Source organism: Mytilus galloprovincialis, chromosome 13 (genome assembly GCF_965363235.1).
Source record: "Mytilus galloprovincialis chromosome 13, xbMytGall1.hap1.1, whole genome shotgun sequence".
NCBI lineage: Eukaryota > Metazoa > Mollusca > Bivalvia > Mytilida > Mytilidae > Mytilus > Mytilus galloprovincialis.
This window is the reverse complement of record NC_134850.1, coordinates 61,627,619-61,653,688: the sequence shown is the minus strand read 5'-3', so window position 1 is coordinate 61,653,688 and position 26,070 is coordinate 61,627,619. Positions and strand designations below refer to the sequence as shown.

Genomic DNA, 26,070 nt, shown 5'->3' with positions numbered 1-26,070 from the left:
ATTCATGGTGTATAGATTTAAAAAAAAAATGATTGCACAAGTTAGACTAAGATGTTAGAGTTTGTGATAAGTTCAGTTCAATGAAGTTATGTGAGAAGGAGAGAGGACGAAAAACGATAATTACACATAAAATGTTACCGACTTTTCTGTGAATGGGTGTTAATTAGTTGAGATTGAGTCTGTCACAGAGGGAGATTTTGTCCTAATTACATACCCGAGTAAGAACGGAAACACCCGAGGTGTCATAAAATGACCAGATATACAATTATTGACATGTTAAAAAGATTTTTGTGAAATTTTTTATTAAGTAATTAAAAATTAAAATTTTATGTTGAAAGTAAACTTATAACCAATAGAAATGAAACAAATATCCGTCGTATTGCCGTCAATGTTTATTTATCAACAGAAAGTCACTTTTTCGTTTGTTCCCGATAAATTTCTCTATGTTTCAATACTCTAGTTCAGGGAAACAATGCGCATGTGCAAGATCGATCGTGATTTTGCGTTATCGACTAATTAGTTACGAGATTTGATAAACTGGGGGCATTATCAGTTTATTGATTTATCAGATCGGCATCATTATTACTGTAGTCAGAATAATGAATACTTTATTTTCACATGCTATGGCAAACGAAAATATATACAACATATGACAAACAAAAGGCAGCAGAGAACAGAAGTTACAGAGTATACAATAATATTATGACATTATATGTGATCTAATTTTCCAAGCGGCTGCATTTGAATAAATGCATAGTTTTACTGTCAGAGATTTAGAACAACTTGTGCCGATTTGGCCAAGAATAGTAGAATAAATATAAAATTCTATACGCACAGATCTATACGTTGGACATGATAAAACAAAATGATATTCGTCCTCCAAAACATTCATATTGCAACATATACAAATTCTATTTTCTCTTTGAGTATTCAGATAACGACAACTTCAACATTTAATCTAAGTGTGCCGCTACGCAATTTTGTTAATATAGATACATTACAATGAAAATCTAAGTATCTTTCAAAACCAAATACTACTTTATATCGTTTATAAATACAAAGTTTGTTACATTCTTCTAATGCTGAAGATTCCACTGACATATTAAAACAGACTATTTTGACCATTATGTTAATTAATCTTAATTACAAAGGGAGCGGTTTGATATATGTCACCTGACTTTGAGTGTAACCTTAACGCAAAAATGGACAGATTCATGCTGTGATGTTCACTTAGCAGATCGTCTGTATATTCAAGAAGGTACAGGTGCTATTTCATTACCATATCTGAGGAGCTGATCTTAGGTCATAAAGATAAAAGTCAATCAACACCTTGGCCATATGGTATCATAAAGTGTTACCTTAAACTATTAATCTCACCAGGCGACAGTTAGAGACAATTAATTATCGACTCCGATATTAAGAATTGAACGATGGACACTTAGGGCGTGAATTTTTCTTGCTACCTGATTGGAAGATATTACGAGAGACGTGAATAATCAAAATTTATTGATTGGTTAGGACAATCCAAACCTAGTAATATACCCTTAATAATCGTAATCATTTTCTGACAGTTAGGTACCATTAAAATTTATGTTCAAAATGCTAGCCCTGATTGCATGCGTGTATTTACATAAATTTTTTGTGCTTAATTCAAATGTATCGGATATTGACAATTTTTGAAAGGAGGGGGATACGGGTCGTTCAGCATTTTATTTTGATATATTGTGAAGCATACATAATATTGTATACAGAATATCTAGTTAATTTCAATGAGATTTATTAAGATCTTAAACAGAAAAAAAAATTCTTTATATTTTTTTGTTGTATCCTCAGAAAGTAAATTTTCACACATATATATGTATATATATATAGTTTGGCATTTGATACATCAAAATCGTTGTCAAACATAATGGAATTTCGGGAATTTGGGAGCTTCTTTATGTCCAAAATACAGTATCCAGGGCAAAATTTTGCAAATATTTATTTACATTTTTCCGTATTTTAATACTACATTTGTACTAGATGGACATCATTTTTCCTGAACAGTTAATTTCATGTTTTGTCTGAGGTTAAAGATTTTCGTGCAGTCATCAATAACTGTTTTGTTTAATCGTCCAGTTGCAAGTTAAATGCATATCCATGCAGGTCAAGATCATGATAATGATAAATGAATGTTGAAACTATTTTGTACTACATTAATTGCGCTGGAATTTCACTCGTTTGTTCAAAATGCAACAGTCAGAGTAAATATATATATCTTATAAGTGGGTGCGGCTTTTTTGCTAAGATTTTAATTCCATATGACGATCTGTAGCTGTTTGATTTTATGGGAACTTATTTTATTATGGTTTGAACAAGGAACGTATATATAGGTTTAACGGTCAGATTATTTATATAATATTGAAAACTTTAACATTTATGAAGCCATGATGTTTATTTTTTATTGAATACATCGCATAATATCATTCATTACGACAATGTGTTATGACCAGCAACAAATTTTCAAAAAGCTCCGTCTTACATGACAATCATACGGTTTAGGTTGTTTATCTCTTTTCCCGAAAAAAAACTAAAGACTAGAGAATATATTATGTCGTGTCACCATTGTATGATATACTGTTTTGGCAATTAATGCCATTACGCCAGCATGTTTCTGGAAATTATTCTCAATCGACAAAAATTATATTTCTGCACATAAACTTCTTCAAAGTTCTTAACAGCTTCCAGGGACTTGAAGGACCTTGTTCCTTCTTTATCAAACATTTCATTTTGGCTATTTGCAAGCAGCAATTTCAAATTTCTTTTCCAATTTTCTCCCGTAATTTTTAAACACTATGTCCCGAAATTTTTCAAAATATTATTTATTTTACTTTATTACACATAAACATAAACAAACAAAGAACAGATGACACTCAACGACTTCACAGGTAAACGGGAAAGCGGCAGGCGTCCTAATAATTGCCTATTAAACACCGAATATTGATGTGTACCATATATGACTTTGCCCCCAGTTCAACCAAATCTCGCATATTCTCGCATGAATTTTAATTAAATGCTTGACTCACTCAGAATTCTAGGTCGCGAACAAGCTTTCCCTGAACTAGAGTATTCACGGGGGGTCTCTTCCTATATAAAGGTATATACATATGTGCTGCTGGAATGGGTCCCTTTTTTGATCCGTCAAATATATCAATGGGGTGCAATTTTACCGAGGAAATATATCAATAGGTAGGAATTGACCGATTGTGATATATCAATGGGTCATAAATTTCAGTTTGTTGTGCAACGATAAATATATGAATGGGTTATGATTTCGCTGTGAAATATATGTATAGGTAGGGATTTCACAATTATTCAATATATGAATGGGGGGTGTTTTTAAAATCCCAGCTGCACACCTGTACCCAAAATCCCATGTTGAGACCCCCCGTGAGAGTATTGCAAATATTCCTTCCGGTCGTTACCGGTCACCGTAACTAAAGTACTTTGCATATTCGTATATTTTCTATGATTATTACCTGCCAATTTTCATAAACAGAAATTGGAAGGTGAGCGAAAATCTTTGTTTAAAGTGTTGTAGTGTTGAATAAAAATCGCACGCTAACTTTCCTTTAAACCCTCATAACTTTGTCATTTCTTTGTCTTTTTTCACCTTAGAGAGACGATTGATTTTGAAATTGTGCGTCAAATCTTTTTCCATATCATAAACACCTATACGCTGCATTGTTACCAAAAATACACCTGAACTTTAATGACCCAGTCACTGATAACAATCAATTGACATATTTGATTTATCTAATAGTTCCAACTGCTCGCGGTAACAGCCCGGTACATCAGAGGGCCATGTCAAGTGGGTGATAAACATGTTGGTTTCTTTATATTTTTATCATTTTTCTCTGATCGAACTGCTGTCCTGCGGATGCTAATTTTGTATCAAGCAGAGTGTTCACTCTCCTTCTCATATAACCTCCTTGATCAGTTGAAGGAAACCGAGTGGCACCTCTAATTTCCACCCTAAGTCATTATAAGTATATATTGAATTAATAACTTTTGCAAATTAAGTGAACATGTTCTTGTAAAGGTTGGTTTAAGGAGAAGCAGGCATGAATGATTTAAAGTTTATGATATTTAATTATTTTGTATGCAGTTGTATAAGCATTACCACAACTTTAGTAACAAACAGGCAAGACACATCTCTGTGTCAACAGTTTATTAATCATTATTGTTCATGTTGATTGGATTTTATCTTAATTTAGGTCTGTAGCCAGAAGGTATAGACTTAACATCATTGCTACATGTATCAATTAAAGGTATAGGTACATGAACACGACAGTGATGGGTAGTTTATATTTTAATAAAAGTGATAATGTCATATATATATATATACTATAGACAAAATATTTTAAAATACAATATAATATATAACAATATTTTTAGAACAAAATTTAAAGTTATTTTATAATTACATTTTATTTTTTAGCAACCAGATAAAAGTAAGAACATCATGTTGGTGATATCATTGACTGGAGTGAAAGTCTGTAGCAGTAATGGGGAGGTAACTCTATTTTATTTTCTCTTAACTTGTTGACACAATTTTGTAACATTTATTACATTTAGAAAATGAGAACCAATGAGTTCCGTGATCATTCCATGTGTTGTATTAACCAAGCAAGAGATTTTTCTCTTAACTTGGTATACATTTTACAAATTGCCACCAACACACTCCATTCTTTCTGTAAATCACTTTGCCATTTCAACCTCTTTGTATTCTTAGATTTATCTTTATCAGTTGTTTCAACAGTCGTATAAATTAAAATGTAAAGTGAATTTTGATCTTCTCTTGTAAGTGTCTTTGTTTTAGATTAAATAAGATTAATTTTTAAGTAAGTCTTACATTTTTAAGCTTAAAAGTTAATTTTTAAGTAAGTCTTACATTTTTAAGCTTAAAAGTAATTGAAAGAATTATATTCGATTTATAACTTTTTGAGTTATTGTGAATTAAAGCCCCCCCCTCTTTCTGGGAAGAATATGATTACTTATATAGGGAATAGTTAGAGCATGACTGGAGTGAGCCCCTCTTAGGCAGTCAGTGGGCCCCTACTTATAAAAATTTCGGGATCCACCACTGATAATGAGACATGGACCAACACTTACTGTTGTATAAGGTATACTAGTACAGCAAGCCTGTGGTATGTACAAGATTATATCAGTACTTGAGACCACTCGACACAGACAAGTGATGGTATTTACTTCTATATATAAGTTGACAATTGTGTGTTCTACAGTGATATGCTGGTTTTCCTGTAGATAAAATCTGAATTAAAACTAGAAATAACTACTGGTTATTGTAGGTAAGATTAAGATTACCAGAGTTAAGAAGTTCATGCAAGATTTTCTTCTCTGTTAACTAGATAAACCTGTTATATATAATGTTGAACTCTAATGTAATCAAATAACAATAGAAACTGTTTTAGATTATAGACAATCAGTTATGTTTTATAGTTTGTTAAGGGCAAAATAGTTTTGTTTTTTTGTGATATGCAAACCATACACTTGTTTAGACAGAAATTTGATATGAATGGAAAATATGGAGTTGTCTTAACCCAAGGTCTTAACTTTGAAAGAAGTAAAAATAAAAAAAAGCTTTTTTCAAGAATTACATCCCCACTTTAAAAAATTCTGAGTGGTGCACTCAGAATTTTTTAAAGTGGGGATGTAATTCTTGAAAAAAGCTTTTTTTATTTTTTACTGATTGCCCTTACAAAATTTAAAATTATTTATGGTTTCAAGGTCAAAGTTTAAATATTTGATCTGATTTGTCATCAGGTCATGTTAGGTATATTGAGTTTATCTGATGTCATGGTAAGTGTAAAGAGGTTATCTGATGTCATGGTTAGTGTAAAGAGGTTATCTGATGTCACAACAAGTCAGATGAGGACAAGTGTATTTACTGATAGGTGGTAAAAAAGTACTTTTTTAAAGAACATAATTTTTAAGTCTAACTTACAAATGTATGTAATCAATGAGAAAAAATGATATACTTGCCAATGAGACAACTCAATCTGAGTCGCAATGTGTAAAAAGTAAACCGTTATAGGACAATTTAGTTAAGCTTTTAACACAGTCTCAGCTTACATGGAACAGCAACATATAAGGTCCCCAAAATGACTATTGTAAAACAATTCAAGCACGAAAACCACAATGATCTCAGTGGCGGATCCAGAACTTTTCCTAAGGGGGGCCCACTGACTGACCTAAGGGGGGCCCGCTCCAGTCATGCTTCAATGATTCCCTATATAATCAACAAAATTTTTCCCACTAAAGGGGGGGGCTGGGCCCCCCAGGGCCCCCCTGGATCCGCCTATAGATCTAATCTATAAAAAAAAACGAGTAAGTAGAAACACTTATGCACCAGGAAAGTTTTGTTTTGCCCATACTGTAAACCAATAAGTTTTTGAAAATGGAAGAATAGCACAAATGTAAATAATCACCAATATGTAAAAATGGGACTTAACTTACGGTATTAAAATACATCAAGCAAATTAAAATCGTGGAATTAAGTTGATGTGATGTGAGCTAGTAAACTCCAAATAAAGTATCTGCCAAAATAAGTTGATTTATATCAAAGAAGATTTCATGTGCTCCTTATAGTTTCATCTTTTTTTTTAAAGGTTTGTATATATTTGTGATAAAGTTTAATTTTCTTGTTTTACAGAGTGTGTATATGGCTCATGCTCTGAAGAGAATTTCTTACGCTACCTGTGAACCTGAGTTTCGTCAGTTCTCCTTCCTTGCCAGAGAACCCAAGGGACACATCGACAGCCAGTTTTGTCATGTATTTATGACAAAAACTCCAGATGAGGTTAGAAAAAATATTATTACTTTACATTTGATAACTAAAATTGAATGTGTCAAAGAGAAAACAACCCGACCAAAGAGCACAAAACAGCCGAAGGCCACCAATAGGTCTTCTTTAGTTCAGAAGCCAGAGACGGACTTCAGCTAGTCCCTTAACAAAAAAATGTACTAGTTCAGTGAAAATGGAAGTCATACTTACCTAAACAACATATAAATGAACTTAAATTAAAAATCTTAACATGCTTAGATTTCTTGAGATGAATCAGTTCCAAAACCTTGACAGTGTTTGCACATTTATGGACACTTTGTAAATAACCATATTTAGATGATTGAGGGTGCAAATTATTTGCTAGTCCACTTTGGACATTAAAATCTCAGTAAAACTTTCACATAATCTTTATACCTAATTATGGTGTTGTACATAATCAGTAGCATTATTTTAATTTTTCCATAGTAGAAGATCGTAGAACATATCTTTTTCATATTTATATCTGAACAAAATGAGGAGGAATGAATTAGTAAACTCGGTTCACAGTTTCACCTTTCAATAAAATATTATTTGTTAACAATGTATTTTTGAAATGGAGAAATACATTAACCTGCCAAAATATAGTTGTTTTAGGACTTAATTGGATTAATTATAACATAAGATTAATGCTTATGCAAGTGTTGCATTAATGTATATGTATTTAATTATACATGATATATAATGGAACTAAGTACAGACGGTATTTATATCAAAGGTTTGACAAGACTAACAAGAATGTCATTAACTTCCTGTCTGACATCTCACCTGTCAGTTACCTGTAATTACCTCACACAAAACTTGTACCTATTTCTGTAAATTGTTTTTTTTTTTAAATTCATATGGATGGATGTATTATGTAACGTGCAGGTATGTCTATTTTATGATAAAAGCTTTAGTGTTATTAGAGTAATCCAAACTTAAGATTATTATTACCCATTGGGACATTATGTAATCACTTTATTAAACAATTTCATTTATTTCCACTCTGCATATCTGAAATTTGTAATGTTTCATTTCAATTTATGTAATAAATTCTGCCCAAATTCATGTTTTCCTTATTAACATCCTTTTATTTGATTTTAATAACCCTCATGCACAAAGATGGAGGAGGGGGTGGATGAATGGGTCCCTGCACATTGAAGTCACATTACTTTAGGCTTATGCTGAATTATTCTGTTGGCTTTTAAATTCACATCTGAAAATGTAGCAGGGGCCGATCCAGCCATTTTTAAAATGGAGTGGTTCCCAAACCAGGAGAAAAGGGGGAAGAGGGGTTTTGGTTAAACTATATTTCCCCATTTAAATGCATAGATCTTTAAAAAAAAAAAAAGGTGGGTTCCAACCCGGAACCCCCCCCCCCCCCTGGTTCCACCACTGGGTAGGAGCTTTATTTTTCATTTTGGAGAAGGAGGAGATACACAATGTTGATGATAATTATTGTGTTTTGCATTTTGGGAATATGTCCTGAAAAAAAAAAGAGTTTGGAGTTACAAGAAGGTGTGTTTGAATTGATTTGATTTTAAGGGATTTATTATTAATTTTACATGTAGATACATATAGGTTATAATAAAGTTAATTGGAGCTAGCAATTGTAATAAAGTTAATTGGAGCTAGCAATTGTAATAAAGTTAATTGGAGCTAGCAATTGTAATAAAGTTAATTGGAGCTAGCAATTGTAATAAAGTTAATTGGAGCTAGCAATTGTAATAAAGTTAATTGGAGCTAGCAATTGTCCAATACCTTTGGTGTAGCCAGTTATCACATTAATGTTAAAGTTACACAAATATTTTTGAAAATTTTGAGAATATTATGAGACATAATTTTCAAATCTTTTTTATAATTTATTTTTGATAGATATATTTTGATATTGGTTCTGTAATCTTTAAAACACTTGACTTTGTCGACTTAAATTAAGATAGTAAGGAGTGAACTTAATGCCTTTTAATATTTTGACAGAGATAATTGTATCTCAATTATTGCACTATCTCAGTACTAAAGACATATATGGTATAATATATCATTCATAAATTCAAGCTATGAATGAGAATGTGGATAATCATTAGATTTATAGTGTGTTAAGATAGTCACCTAGACTATACGAGACAGGTACGCCCAGGTGAGATGTCGTTCATCATAGGTATCATACTCTAGTACGTACAATTAGTCCTTATATCACCATTACGGGTGGAACAATACAACTATTATAAGATACTTACAATAGAAAGTTATACTGTAAGGGAGGACCTGAGAGACTATTTATATTTATTAGTGGGTAATATGATCTGATATCAAATGTAAGTGATTGCAATTGTTGAAATGAACTTTAAGTACTACACAAGATGTACAATCTGATGAATAAATGTAAGAAAAATTGGTTAAAGATTAAACTTTCAAAAAAAATTTCATTGTATTAACTGAGGATTAGTAGATGAGGTTGAAAAATGAGTTTATGATTGATTAGGTCTATCTTTGATCATATCCATGTCAGAGATGGGTCTGATTACTTTCAATGTAATTGATTAAATTACAATTACTTTGTCATTTGTACGATTAAATTAAATTAATGATTACATCATTTCTGAAGGGGTCTGATTAAATTAATGATTACATTGGCAAAGTAATCATGATTACATCTGATTACAATGAATTTAAAAAAAAACATTTTGTATGATGTGAATGAATAAATATTTATTGTATCTTGCGCATTTTTAGAATCGATTTTGTTTGATATATTATAAAATGATGACTTCAAACCTCATCTATTTAATAAACCACAAAAGTTCACTAAATTCATACATGAACATTGTGTCACTTATGACCCATTACACTTTATCATCATTGATCTCTGATTGTTTTTGACTTCAATTGAAAAAACTTTTATAAAGAGTTTGCTGTTTACCTTCTGACCTCTTCCAGACTGTATATAATGTATTTCAAGTCGCTGTTTGAGGTAGTTAAAATATGGATGAAATAAAGTTATCAGTTAAAAACAATTAAAATTTTAATATAATTGTGTAATAAAATTGTAAACATAAATAAGTACTAATATCATTGCATGTTACATGTCCAGTCTAAATACATACAAAATTTTGCTTATTTTAAACAAAATATTTGTCCAACTTTTAATTTAGTTTGTGCTAATTAGATAAATTTCCACATGTCTGATTAATCTCTTTATCACATGTATTGTCATACAGCTGTACTCAATAGGTAATTGCATTAAAAGCAAACCTTAATTGGTTTCTTACCTGTCAATTCAAAATTGACAAAATCACAATATTAACATGATTAACAAAAGACTATAATTCAGAGTTAAAGAAAAGTATTACTTTTAAAATATAACAGTTCAAATATGTATATAAATGTACATCTTTAAATTATGAATACATGTACAATGTCTTTCACTAAGGCCAGAGATATATAATTGTATAATGTCTCTTCTTAGGCTAATGATGACTTTTTAATAATGTAACAGTTTACTTTTTTACTGAAGTATACAAATCAATTAACATGATTTATAAAGTAAACCAAACTATTTAAAGTTGTTAAATATTTCTTAGAAGTTAGATAAGAATAACAAAAAGTTTCATTTATTGACCATAAACACAGTTTAAAATTTTTTCATTGTAATCAGAATGTAATCCAAAAGTAATCAGGATTACAGGGTATTTTGAAAAGTAATTGATTAAATTAAATTACATGTAATCAGATTTTGGGCTGATTAATGATTACAATGATTACTTGAAAAATTGTAATCAATTACAGCTGATTAACGATTACAATTACAATTACCCCAAGTCTGATCCATGTATGCATTTTATCTATTGGTTGTCTCTAACTGAATGGTAAAGCATTATTTATCAAATCGTGATTTTATATTATTCAAAGGGTTTCATCATTTTGGTCTTTTCCAATGAATTAGGACTCGAATGAAAGATTTTTGTTTTTGGACTGAATTGATGAAATGTGTTTGTGTCATTGAACTCAAGATAGAGCAACATAAAGTAGGATGAATTAATTTTGTAATTTATTGGGTCATATCACTTCTAGTTTCCAAGCCTTAAGGTAGGTTCAGTTATTTGTGTATAGTACAGAAATTGTATTTTGGGTCACTTCACATCATGCTAATGATGGTATAATTGTAAAATAAATGATTTAAATAATTTGTTGGGTCATTTGACATGGTGTATTTAGTCAGATGTTTTTGGCCCGAAGGTTCTGTAATTTGATGTAATGGACCATGTATTTACTACCTGGTTTACAAATTCCATGGATAAATAGTAATATTAGACAGGAATTATCATAGCTTGTGAAATTGTAGGTATTTATTGACACTGTATAATAATTCAAAACCTTGAAAAGAGGATGTGTTAAGTTATCGTTGTGTCCATTTCACAAAACCTTTAGGTTTAGTGAGGGATTCAAATACTTCACAGTAAGAGTTCCTATATTTGTGATCATTCAGTGGGTTGTTTGCGATAATGGATAATTGTAGAATGATATAGAATCAAAATGGCATATGAAAATGTAGGTATTTTTTTTGGCAGGTACTTGACAGTGAAAAGTGTTTAATGTTCATTGCATCTATAGCGAAATGTTTACATATAGAAATATAGAGATATTGGAATGAAATTATTGGAATTTGTGGTAATGTAGGCATGTAATGAACGATTCAGAATTTACCTTGCTCACATTTTGTGTGAAACCTCATATGTGATAAATGGTAATGAAACTGGATGATTCTTTCCCTTATCAACACATATGATTCTCACATCTTTTTTTTATGTGTTTATTGGATTAAATGTATTGTCAGCAATTTTATAGTGTGTTAAAATCTTCATGGAATCTTATTGATGGAATTGAAGAAAAAGTGTCAATAAACTTTCCATTGTATCAACTTTGTGTGGCTTGAGAAAAGATATATTTCATCAATAGTGTACTTGTGGTCATAAATATATTGAGCAAGTTTATTGTACCCAGACTTAGAAATCAACCAATCAAAAGAACCACAGTTCTGGGCTAATGGTCATAAAACTTTACTCAGTACATAGAACAAAACGTTTGTACATGAAACACCAAATCCAATAATTTGATGGGTTGATTTCTGAGTCTTTAATTAGTATTATAATCATGCTAGAAAAGTTTAAAACCTCAATCCCATACTTTTTAGCTGGATGTGTGAATTAGCTTTAAATCACCCACGTAATAGTCATTTATTTCATAAAGTGCATTCATTATTGCTGCAAACCATTGATTTATGGTCAAGGTGGTTACATGTTTGATGACAATGTGTAATAACATCCTTGGGTCAACACTAAATGATTATTTATAAAGCCATGAATTGACCAAATATTTGTCACTTATTTTGTGGCATTCATGAATTTCTTCAGGCAAAAGGAATTGATTTTTTTTAATTTGATCAGTGGGTCTTGTAAGCAAAATATTGAGTTGTGGTATACCATATGACCATACTTGAGGTATAGTCTTTCACCTTTGATATACATGAGGAAGTTATGTAGTCCAAGTACACACAAGTATGTAATGATATTTTTGGTAGGAAGTTTGTCATTTGAAAAAGCAGATTAAAAGGAAGATGCATATTTGTGTCGTTGAGAAAAGTATGACACAAAATCCAATGACTTTAATCAAAAGATACACTTGATTTAAAAAAGTCAAACAGACTTTAGATTTTATTCAATATATATACCAAAATTTACAAATTTTAAGAGGAATAAAGTAGGTTGCTTATAGACTCCTTTGTTTTCTTGGAAAGTGATGCTTAAAATAGTAATGTGGAAAGGTTATAAGTGTGCCTGAAGTATTACTTAGTGTGAACTGGAAAGGGCAATGTCAAAAAGGAATAAAATATAATTGAAGAAATTATTGTTATTTTTCATTTCATTTAAGAGATAAGAGAAGTTCTTTGAAATAACTTGTTAACTTGACAAAATAAACTGAAACATTTCTCTGTTCTATGAAAATATAAATTCTTTCTAAATATTTCAAAGCAGTAAAATCAAATGAAATGAACATTGATAATAAATTACAAAAGCATTTATTTATAAGTGTACCTGATGAACAAAGTCATAAAGGCTTGTCTTAACAGCTGATAGTTAGATTGATTTTACATTTTGTATCTATAACTGATTTGTTTGAATGGTGGTACATCTCCTCCAGTGCAGTGAATACATGTTAATCATAAAATATAAATAGTTCTACGGATCAATGAAAAGTATAAAAAGTACGATTTAGATGTTCACTTTGAGAAACTGAATTAATATTCATTGGACTATCCTAACTTAAGACTGTTTTACCTTGAGAAATATCGGTAGAAGTTCAGCTGGTATTAATAGGGAACATCTCAATAATGTTAATACATGTACATGTATATGTTAATATAAAGTTAGTAAACATTAACAATTGGATTACAGCAATTGATTTTACCTTAAAAAACAAAGAGATTGTAAGAAACTAAGATGTAATTCAAGGACAACCTTTTTTATCAAAATCCTTTGTCAGATTTAAATTTTACTGAAGTATCATAGTTATCTTTTTAATACTAGAGAGGGTTTCAGATGGAGAAAAGTGATGTAAAAGCTAAAGAAATGTTTGTCTGCCCATATGTTGGTCATAAGAGACCCCAAGGACATCTTTTAACTGATGAACATGTTATTATAGGATTAAACATATTGTGTCTAGGGCATAATTGGTGGGTAAACTTGACCTGAATTCTAGAAATTTTAAACAATCATATTTATAAATGTGCAGGATTATGTGCTTAAAACTTATAGCAGATTTTTATCTCTGCCACAATCAACCAATTTATATTGACATATAATATTCCAAATTGTACCCTGCACAGGAGAAATCTACCATCTATTTATGCACACATGATTGCTTCAGAATGGGGATAGATGAAGGGCTGTTTCAGGTGGACAGTGTTAAGATTATGTATCAATGCAATTCTTTTGAGTGAAGAATATCTTTTTTTTGCCCAACTTCTATTTTGTGATCCACTCACTGATCACCGAAAGTGGTAGTGTGAGGGGGGCATCCCTGTTTTATGAACACCTACATTCTTGTTGTTTATATCTTTCACCAATAAATTGATATATATCAGTATATGATTATATTAATTATTATTAATTCAATGTTTTAGTTGACAATATGTGAGCTGTCTATCTAAAAAGGCATATAATAAATGATAAAGATGCTAATATAAATTGTGACCGTGGATTCTTGACATGTTTTTAATGGTTGTATATTTTATAACTTTTATAACTCTTAATTGCTATGTAATTGTATTGCCTGATTATATAAGCTCAAGCCAAGGTTGATGATGTTGATTTTTTTTTTAATTAACAAAAAATTAACATTCTTCTAATACCCACCTGCAATATATTAGACTAAATGAAAAACTCTTAATACATATAGCTGACTTAGCATATAGCCACAAGTACACCCCTACAGGTGTATATTTCATAGTCTATGGATTAATTACATTCCTCCCTCTATTCTGTCTGATCCACCATAATAACTCTCAGCATGACACAGTATGCACAGAATTTTTTTGACATATAATAATGTTTTCCATATATCATATGTCATTTATCATACCCTGTTTTACCTGTAAAGGTTTACCTGCACAGGAAGTTACAGGTGAAATTAATTGTAAACTTGTAACATTTTTGGAGGATTTTACTTTTTCAAATTTTGCTGGTGAGTCTTTATTAAAATTCTATCAAATATATGCAATACACTGTCAAACATTCAAAGTCAATGTTTACATTTGTTTAATTGTTAGTAAATATTATAATATTGATAATTGGTTGTTGTTTGTTTAACTTCCAGTGGCAAATATTTCATGCATATTCAGGACCAAAACAAATTCACAATACATACAACAGGTAGGTCCTGTGATAGTGGCCATCCAGGATGAAGGTTGGTGAAATTAGGACTGCAATGAGAAAGTGAGGGTATATGTTGTCATTGTTGTGGATAGGGACAGAAATGTTACCTTACAACCCGGCGACTTGATTGACCCCTCAAAGAGTTGTTGCAAAGTTTCTTACAGTGCATAGACCATGGCACCTTTCTTTACAGTAGACATTGGGACAGTAGACATTGAATTTAATGTCCCCATTAGGACCAGACATCATTGTATATTTGTACATACTGCACAGTACACTAGACATGATCCCACTTTGACAAGGGTCTAACTGTAGGTCAGAAGAAGACCTTACTGACCATATCTTTTCCGCCAGTCACCCTCAATAAAGGGAGATAAATGCATTCAGACAATGGATTGAAGATTAACATACATTGTAGAACGATTAAGATTCTATAAGCGATCGAAATACAAAAATAAACAGTTTTAAAAATTAAAATGAACAGCTTGATCTCTATGACAGTGATTTGTCCTACAAATATGTTTATATAGGAAAGGTTGATTAGGCAATGAATTATAATTTATATCTAATATTTATTTAAAGATTAATCGAGGTATGATGTTTTATCCAGGTTTATAGAAATTATTCATTTATTTTTGAAAAGAGAAAGAGTAAATATTAGATTATAAAGGTCTATTTTTGTAAATGATAAAGTGTTATTTGAATGGAATTTGGAATTTGATAAGGAGGAAATAGGAATAAGGAAAAAGGTAGGTTCTGATAACACTGCCAAGTAGATATTCCACATAATGTTTTAATGTGTACATATATGGTACTTGTATATATTAGATAATACAACACAGAATTTGATCTACTATTACTGCTATGTTAATGAGAATCTTTGAAATGAACTTTTTTAAATTGTAATACATATGTTTCATCTATAAAAGGCTCATCATAAAAAGGCCAAATGAATTTTTAAGTCAAGTGTTATTAATTCTATTAGATCTCACAAAACATATTTAACCCTGCCGCATTTTTGCACCTTTCCCAAGTTGGGAGCCTCTGGCATTTGTTAGTCTTGTATGTTTTTTTAATTTTAGTTCATTTATATTTTGGAGTTGAAGTGTCACAGACATCCATTTAGGCATTTTCACTAGAGAAGTACACAATTTTATTTAGGGGCCAGCTTCAGAGGACCACCTCTGGGTGCGGAATTTTCTTGCTAGGTGGTCTTTGGCTGTTATCTGCTCTTTGGTCAGGTTGTTGTCTGTTTGACATATTCCCCATTTCCCTTCTCAATTTGATTACTGTCTTTTTAAGTATATTATCAGGAACATGGTCAGGATTTTTAAAAGGGAGCAAGTAATTCCCAATAATAGAAGACGGTAAGTGGCAAGATCATCTTGGAAGATTTTATACTTTATATATATATATATATATATATATATTTTATATATATACAACTAGTCTAAACATCAACCCAACAATGTTAGATCTGTAAATTTGCTTTCGCAAATTTTTGATTCTTCCCTATATATATATATATAGTAAAAACCTATGATATATTTATATAAAAAAATTGCAATCAAGAGGGTTGTGGGGTTGCCTTCTATTGAGGCATTGCATCCCCACTGATTACATTTTAGATATTTTTAGGCAATTTTCTTTTCTTTCAAGCAATTCAAGCATTAATAAATTACTATAATAAACAAATTAACGAAACATTGTTATTTCAAATAAAAGGAATCTTCAGAATTAGTCTGTTATGTAACATATGAGAGATAAATCAATTCATTATACTGTAATGTAAATTAACAACCAAAGAAATGTATCAGTTTCTTGCAATCCTTTAATAATTAGCAGAAATATATATGAATTGTGTTGTGGTGGGTGCTGGCATATTAACAAGGAAAGATTTACAACTGCAAACTTGTAACTTATTCCCTGTTGATGAAGATATTCACTTTGAAAAGTTTTATATAAATATATTTTCTCCAGATCAGGAAATTGAAATTTGATTAGGAACTGACTGAGGGAATACCCACACAGCCTGATTGCTTGATGCATAAAGCCAAATATTATAAGCCAACATATATACAGTCTATCTTCTCATTTTAACACTTAACCATGGAATTGTTTTACAAGATATGTTGTACATCCAAGGAATGTTTAGTAATTAAAAGTTAAGTGTTTCCTAATGTGAAATCTTTTGTCTTTAAATGACTTAAGAATCAATTAAACAGAGCGTTGAATCAATTATATCAGTTCAAATTTCATTTAGTTGTAAGATCAATATGAGACACATGTCATTAGGTTAGGGGAAAACAGATTTAATTGTCTCTTCACATGCACATCATGTAAAACTAATTGGTAGGGGTCTTCTCAGAACCTGTAGAAATGTATATGATTATCATGCACACTTAGTGCATAGGTTAGTTAGTTTGGGGTGTTACAACCTTCACAATAACTCAATGCTTTTAGTCGGTTGATAACATGTGACTCAATTAGAAACTTATGTTATTTAGTAATTATATATACTACAGGGAATTTTGTTCCTATTTTATTTATTTAAAAAAAAGTATATAAGAGAAAGAATTAAATACTTTGTTTAAAGTTTTATTTAAAGTTCACGGGCAGCGACTCTGATTGTCTAGTGTATGTGGTAGCAAGAAGATTGTGTTTGGTCATGGTCACAATAACAAATGAAGGAGAAAAGTGCTTTTTATTATTTTTATTACATGTAACTTCTGTATACCATTGTATTGACAAAGGTTTATCAGAATATAGATATATAATAATTAAACAAATGTAGGAGAAAGGTATGGAGAGAGGACTTAATTAAGTTAATTGTGGAGTTAGGATTGTTACGTCATCCAATCAAAAGTTTCAAAACACTTATGTAATGTGGCTGGCTTGATAGTTTTCAATTTACCAGCCTGTATCAATACTTTTGAGACGAACGAAATATGGTGCATTGAAGACCACATTCTATAAAATTGAGAATGGAAATGGGCAATGGGTCAAATAGACAACAACCTGGCCAAAGAACAGAAAACATCTGAAGGCCATCAATTGGTCTTCAACACCAAGAGAAAATCCTACACCCTGAGGCTGGCTTCAGATGGCCTCTAAACAAAATGTGTACTAGTTCAATGAAAATGTACGACACATTCCCCATTTCCATTCATACAACCTATCAATACACATTTCAAGAAATATATAAATGACGTAAACACACAGATATTCAAGTTGTGATATAATGTTTATGTGTGAAACCATAGTTCTAATGCATTCATTTTGTATCAATGGTGCGGATTGAATGACAGCAAGGGCAAAATCCGCTATCTATCTATCAATCTGTAACTTAATTAAAAAGCCAACATTTTGAATTGCAGAATGTTTTGACATATTAATTCTCCATTTCCTTTTATTAAATTTTAGGAAAGAAAACTTAGATAAGAGTTATCTTCCTTTGTTCATAGTTGTGGTTTAACCAATGCTTATTATTGTTTTCCAATTCAATGTTTTTAGTTTTGACTGCAAATTAATGTAATCTTTAGGCCGCTTCACTGCTCAGAAAAGTTAATTTTATTTGATTTTAAATTTTACATACATATATATTTTCAGGCAGAAGAACTAAACACTTTGATTGGTAATGCATTTAAAATGGCATATGCACAACAGAGAGTTAAACAACCAACATTTAACGAACTGATAGAGAAACAGCTTGTCGAACAGAAACAGAAATATCAAGAATACCAGGAGCATGCTCAGAAGATGTTTCAACAACGACTGCAGGAGATAGCAACACCCACACCATTCTCTGAGAAAGCTCAACAACACATGGAAATGAGGCGGCAGTCAAGTAGTGAAGATACAGTGGATAATAGGGACATAATCTCAGGAAAAAATAATAAATTATGGGTAGGTTTTAAAAAAAAAAAGGGAAAATAAGTATCTTGTATGAATAAGAGAGGAGATGTTGGAGAATACATTAATGAAACAGCAAGGTCATCTGGACTTGTGGTCATAAAACATTTGAGCACAATTATTGTCCTCACACTCATCAATCAATCAATCAAAATACTGGATTTTGTGTTTCTAGCACATATTTTGCACTCTGAGTACTGAGTAAAATTTTATGACTGAGGGCCCTGGTGGTCTGAGTAAAATTTTATGACTGAGGGCCCTGGTGGTCTGAGTAAAATTTTATTACTGAGGGCCCTGGTGGTCTGAGTAAAATTTTATGACGAAGGGCCCTGGTGGTCTGAGTAAAGTTTTATGACTGAGGGTCCTGGTGGTCTGAGTAAAGTTTTATGACTGAGGGCCCTGGTGGTCTGAGTAAAGTTTTATGACTGAGGGCCCTGGTGGTCTGAGTAAAGTTTTATGACTGACGGCCCTGGTGGTCTGAGTAAAGTTTAATGACTGAGGGCCCTGGTGGTCTGAGTAAAGTTTTATGACTGAGATCCCTGGTGGTCTGAGTAAAGTTTAATGACTGAGGGCCCTGGTGGTGAGTAAAGTTTTATGACTGAGGACCCTGGTGGTCTGAGTAAAGTTTTATGACTCAGTGCCCTGGTGGTCTACATTCAGTCTTCAACAATGAATTTTGCTTCTATTCTATATGTCAGGCTCTTCATCATTTACATTTATAAGTTAGATAAAGAAAAGCATCTAAGATACATTGTAACGTAGAACAGATTAAAATTATACAGCAATGGAATAGTAGAAAGTCATGTTAGCCTTACACTTGAAGGAAATATACTTATAGTCTAGGTATGAATATTTGAATTATTCATTGATGTATCAATATCAAATTCAACCCACAAAAATAGTCCTGCTAGACAACAAGAATGTATCAATATCAAATTCAACCCACAAAAATAGTCCTGCTAGACAACAAGAATGTATCGATATCAAATTCAACCCACAAAAATAGTCCTGCTAGACAACAAGAATGTATCGATATCAAATTCAACCCACAAAAATAGTCCTGCTAGACAACAAGAATGTATCAATATCAAATTCAACTCACAAAAATAGTCCTGCTAGACAACAAGAATGTATCAATATCAAATTCAACTCACAAAAATAGTCCTGCTAGACAACAAGAATGTATCAATATCAAATTCAACCCACAAAAATAGTCCTGCTAGACAACAAGAATGTATCAATATCAAATTCAATCCACAAAAATAGTCCTGCTAGACAACAAGAATGTATCAATATCAAATTCAACCCACAAAAATAGTCCTGCTAGACAACAAGAATGTATCAATATCAAATTCAACCCACAAAAATAGTCCTGCTAGACAACAAGAACACTTGACGTACGTAAACTTCTTTATTTATAGAAATCATAAGATATCTGTGTACATGTATGCTTTGGAATTACGTGTAATTTGATCAAGGAACAAAACAAAATGTAGGGAGAAATACATTGGGACTATTAAAATGAGAATCTGTGGTATAATTGAGTATGAGAAAACTCACCACCAGAGACTAGCCTGTTTTATACAATTTAGAAATTTAGAGTTGAAGCAGGTTTGTGTCCTGAATGAAAAATCTTTTCAGGAACATAGCTAAACCTAAAGTGGTGTATGCACTGACTTGTCATAAGGGGGAGGTAACACTTCATTATAATAATCATATCAGTATTATAAAAAACATATCATAGGAGATTGAGGTTGCATTTATATTTATTGGGATAGCAATTTTTACATTTTTATAATTTTTTTTAGTTATTAAACAGATGATTACATTAATAATAAGTTTTGTAGTGGACAAATATTGTTTCCAGTCCTGATATTTATACAGGACTGCATAAATAAGTCAGCATATCTGCTCTTTCTATACTGACAGGCATGGGAATATTTTGGGAATTATGTTTATATTATCTTCAAGTTGTTAAAATACTTATGTTAACTTATGGAACAATGTTAAATGTTGAGTTATCCCCCTTTTATCAGTCTATTTAAATTACTTAATAAATATTTAATAAATATGACGTCTGCCAGTGTCTGCATGTTCCAACTGTTGAGTCTAAATTGTCTGCATTCTTTTATTGTTATTATAAATCTATTAGCAAAAAATCGGTAAATTAAAACAAATTATGAAGAATAAAGAAATACAGAAATAGATCTTTAATGTGTATTTACACTTTGTCAACCGAAAGCTAAATTTGTAACAATACACATTCTTAACATTCTATTTGTCACTTTAGAATTATAATGAGTTTACAATTGTTGGTCATTAGATAGATCCGGTATTTCCTGTACTGTTTGAAGTACAATATTTAATAAGTTTTTGATGATACATAATGGTCCTCTTTGTAAAAACCCACATGCTTTTAAGTAAATACAGTTTAGTGGCATGTAAGTCTTTTATTTGTGTCTATTGTGAAATTTTCAAATGTCTGATATTACATGTCAGAAAAAGGTTCATATAGATTTTGTAATTAACACAGCTCTTCATTGTTTTAGCTTTCCTACAATTTAATTTGGAATTTACGGATTTTTTTTGCAAATTCCTTAATTGTGCATGATAATAAGGATGTAATTTAGAATATGTCTAACTGTTTGTTCTTATGACATGCAATGTATGCTTCTAAGAATGCTATGAGTTAACATTGTTAATATTGCCACAAGGACCATATAGACCTTTCAAAATGTTTTGAAAGTTCTCATCTCAGCAACTGTTAGACTGTTAGTTGACCTGCTCTCTATAAATAAACTAAAATTAAAAACTAAAAGATAAGGAAAATTATTTTGATTCAGCAGAATCAAATATGAAACACAAGCTCAAAACTTGATGTGAGAAAAAAACAAAAATTTTGGAAAATTAAAGCTTGTAAATAAATTACCTGGATTATCTCTCTTGGAACATTTTCTAATTACTTACAAATTTTGTCATGTAGAAGTTGAGGAATATTCTATATAAGATATTTTAGCAGATATGATATGATTTTTTATCCTGCTTAATTTACAGTCTACAACGAACCGGTACCCTACACAGGTATTATATATATATAACAGTATTCTGGTTCTATTGTACTATAAGGAGTTCCCACTTAAGATTAGGGTGATTTGTAGAGTTTTGAATATCTTATTTAGTAGATGATATTTTTTAAAAATAGGGTATTAGTTTTCAAATATGGGTGCTGACTCTAGAATAAACTGCACTTCACTACTGAATCTGCTTTCATATGATTAATAAACCTGAAAATTTACTTTTTATATGAAGTTTAATATGTTAAGTCTACAAATGTTTGTTTAATTTAGATATATTTTATGAATTATTTTTCCTTTGAAAATAAGCATTTCCAAGGCTGTAAAATAATATTTTAGCTTTCCAAGTATAATAACATGATTTTCTATTTTGCGATTATATGGATCACTTAAATCTCGGGACATGCATGAACCAGTTCTGAAAATTATTCTGTCAAAAATGGTCAATACAAGTAGTATCAGAATACTTAATATTTCTGCTGTATAATGCTTAACTAATAACACTATATCTTTGAATCAGCACAACATCTTTCCAAAAATGTAAATACAGTAACACATTTGTCTGTGACTTTATATATATATACATCCAAAAGTTATATGATTATTTCTATTCTATAATTCTCCCAGACATGCCCCTAGATTGAAAAAAAAATTAAACTGATGAACAAATGTTTGGCTCACCTTAAATAGGTTATATGAGGGTGACTGATGGCCTTTTTAAAAAGAGCTATGTGCCCTTGGAAATATTAAATTTATGGAAATGGCCTCGTTAGCACTCTCAAGGGTACAATTCTGTCATGTTTTTATAAAACATATACTATAGGTTAATATCAGCAAATCTCTTGAAAGCTCTTTAATGGTGGACGATCAACTTATCTTTCGTTAATAAACCTGTTTAAAATATTTGAGCAATGTTATACTGTATACAATAAAAAAGTTATTGTCCCTAGATAGATAAAATATGTGCAATGCAAGGGACATGGAAACCCTGTTATTTTATTTCTGTTTTGTTTATAAAATCTGGGATATTAAGTTTTTTCAGGAATTTAAGAAATCTTGTATAAAAATCTTTCTCATTTTCAGCTATATAATATATGATAAATTTTACTTGTTAGATTTTTTGTTAAAATACTGTTGCTTGTTTTAAATGCTTGCCTGAAAAAGCTGCATGGTAATGTATAGAATGCTTATATTGTAATCAAACATCTTTCAAAACAAAAAAGTTATTTTCAATGCTTACATGTATAGCTAACTCATTGTCAAAAAATCTCTGGTTAATTCCACCATTCCTGTATGAGTGAATTCAGTCAGCGCTGCAAACCAAATTACCTTAATTAAAAAATCTGAAACATTGTCAGCATGATCTATGGATGTCCTTTATTGCTCTCTCTTTCTAACAGAAGTCCTCATACTTTTTCTGAACTACACTTGAGTGATACCTTTACCTTGATGCACAACCTAATGTTGTATGCAAAACCATTTACAAATGTTTGCATTATGTATTTATTTCTAAACAAATATCTACAGCTAACCTTTATATGCATGGTGAGTGAATGCTCAAAGATGATTATAAAATAATATTAGTTGGTGCAGTTGACCAACATTGCTTTTATAATGAGGTATTGTGGCGCCTTGAAAATGTTGATATTAATGACAATGAAAAAGGTTTCACCGTTGTATTTATTTCATTAAAATCTCGACAGTATTAATCCTGAGTTGTTACAAAAATTTCATTTTTTGTTGTCAGTCACCATTTTTGATTACCAGTGAATCTTGTAAAATCCAAGTTGTCTCCCTTTATTTGATTTTGTTAGTGATTTGACTTCACCATGAGTTTAAATTTAACCAAATTCCTTGACAACTTAAATCGTCATGTCACCCGCTAGATTATTGCCTGATATTATTATTTTTTTTAGAAATATTAATATTATTGTATATTTTGTATTAATACCTTCCTTTTACAACACTTTCCTGTCATTTTACAGGCCAAACATCAAGTTGACAGAGTAAAACATAGATCCCCGGGACTAGATCATCCTCAGGACCAACAATCAGGCCCAGCCCCCACCACATCTCCACCACCAAGGCCACTATCAGATGCACCATCATCAAACTTGTCACGGCCTCAGTCAGAAATTTTCGTTAATTCTACACCTACCGGAAGACCTCAATCTGAAGCTTTTATAAATTCAACACCAACTGGAAGGCCTCAATCAGAGGCATATACCAATTCATCACCAACTGGAAGACCTCAGTCGGAGGCATATACAAATTCAACGCCAACTGGACGGCCACAATCTGAGGCCTACCCAAATAATTCACGATATATTAATCAAAGTGGACCAAAACGTAACATTACACCACAGACATCACCTATACATCAAAATACCACATCAAGTAAAAGGAGCTCGTATGCTAACACGAATAATTCCAGGTCCCCACCACATCAAAGGATCTGTTCACCAGGGAGAGTTTCAAATGGTCAGAGTGAACGAACTATGAAAAGCTCACCCGTTCACAAGAGAGTATGTTCACCAAGGAGGAATTCTCCGACTAGATCTACAGGATCTGTTCGTAGTTCATATGATAATGTTAGTACTTCATCACGATCTCAGACTGCAAACTCCCGAAATTCACCGGTGGATACATTAGCTCAGTTACGGTTTGACAAATCAAATAATTCCAATAAAGGGAAAGGTTCCCCGGTGACAGCTCTAAAGGAAGCCATTGATCGTGGCTTTTTAAATGACGGTCATGCTATTGCCCGTGATATTGCCCAATCACATGGAATCTGTATACAGGATCCTAATGGATATCTACAACCAAAGAACAGTAAAGAAGAAGATAAGGTAATTAATGATACAGAAGTAATAGCTGTTGAAAATATTTCTATATATTTGTTGGTTGTTATTAATGACATGCAGTAAAATGTGAGACATTGCCATTTTGTGCTGACATTGCATTTATCAATCATTTTTGAGGAAAAATTGCATTTTTAATGGATATTGGATTTCCTGGTTTGGCCAAACTTTGCATACGAGCCTAAAAGATTAGTACTTCTGTCACACATTATTTTTGTACTAAATTTAATATTCCAAACCATCTATATTATGTTGATTTCTATTACAGTTTATTAATGTGTATATATATAATCTTTCTTCATACTTCGTTGAACATTTAAATTACCAGAGACATCCATGCAATTTGTTGTAACAATGAATGACATTGAATCCATATTATAGAAATACTAGATTATTTATTATAATCAAAATGAAGATATGAGATATGATTGCTAATGAGACTTCAAATGATGAAGATATAAGTAATTACAGGTCACAATACAGCATTCAACATATTGTCAGCTTTGAAAGACTCTAACATGAAAAGTGTTAAACAAGAAAACAAGAAAACAAGAAAACTAACTGCCTGAATTATAACAATACAATTTGCTATGAAATAAACATGCATCAACAAAAACCACTGATCTACAAGCTCCTGATGTTGGACAGGCACATTGGGGAGGAGGTGGTTGTATTAAACCTGTTTGTGAGCAGTACATTCTGATATTACATCCAGTTATGGAAAATTAGAATTTAACCTCCACTCTGCCATTTCCAATTTTCAATACTATATTCCTCTTTTTTTTTCTATATTTGTATTGTAGTTACTAGTATAATTATCCACATGCTAAAAGAAAAGGTTAAATTATTTTTTGGCAAAAATTGTGAATTGTGAAATTTGTGGTATATGGGAGATAACTCAAATTGTCCTCTGTCAAAAGATACATGTATAAAAAATTGAAGTCTAAGCTTCTTTTTTTAATAAGTATATTTCATTTAGAAACATTCTGTACAATAACTTTCTGAATATTACTTTGACATTTTCAGAATCTAAATAGCAACAGTCCAAATCATATGTAATTATATAACAACTGATGTATTCAACTTATGCTATAGAACACATTTGTAAATAACTATATTGGCAATAATATTGCTATCTTTAATTAAAAGTCACTGTAGAAAAATTACTTTTGCATCTTCTTAGACATATTGTATGTTTCTATGCTGACTTCTTCTTTGAAAATCTATAAAACATCAAGTTAATGCTACTCCCACTCTTTCCTATTTATCTTCTTTGTAACATATTTTAGAAGACTGTGTAAATCAATATATGTCAACAATAGGAACCTGTCATTAGAAACTGATCTAAAACAATGCTTCATAACTCAATTACAATATCTGTAGATGTTTAAAAGGAGATTTGATGTATACTTCAATGAGACATCAAC

General features: G+C 31.1%; 1 protein-coding gene across 4 annotated transcripts in view; it reads left to right on the top strand.

The window, feature by feature from the left end:
• LOC143056463 (uncharacterized) overlaps positions 1-26,070 on the top strand; it is a 95,340-nt gene that overhangs the window by 14,730 nt on the left and 54,540 nt on the right. The window contains exons 3-7 of one of the 4 annotated variants that reach the window (XM_076229539.1): positions 4,481-4,555; positions 6,716-6,862; positions 18,406-18,702; positions 21,763-21,789; positions 23,768-24,631. In XM_076229539.1, coding sequence (XP_076085654.1) covers positions 4,481-4,555; positions 6,716-6,862; positions 18,406-18,702; positions 21,763-21,789; positions 23,768-24,631 — 1,410 coding nt within the window. Of the gene's footprint in view, positions 1-4,480; positions 4,556-6,715; positions 6,863-6,910; positions 7,754-11,383; positions 11,414-18,405; positions 18,703-21,762; positions 21,790-23,767; positions 24,632-26,070 lie in introns of those variants that run through there. The other 3 variants (XM_076229540.1, XM_076229541.1, XM_076229542.1) reach the window with 3 other exon arrangements.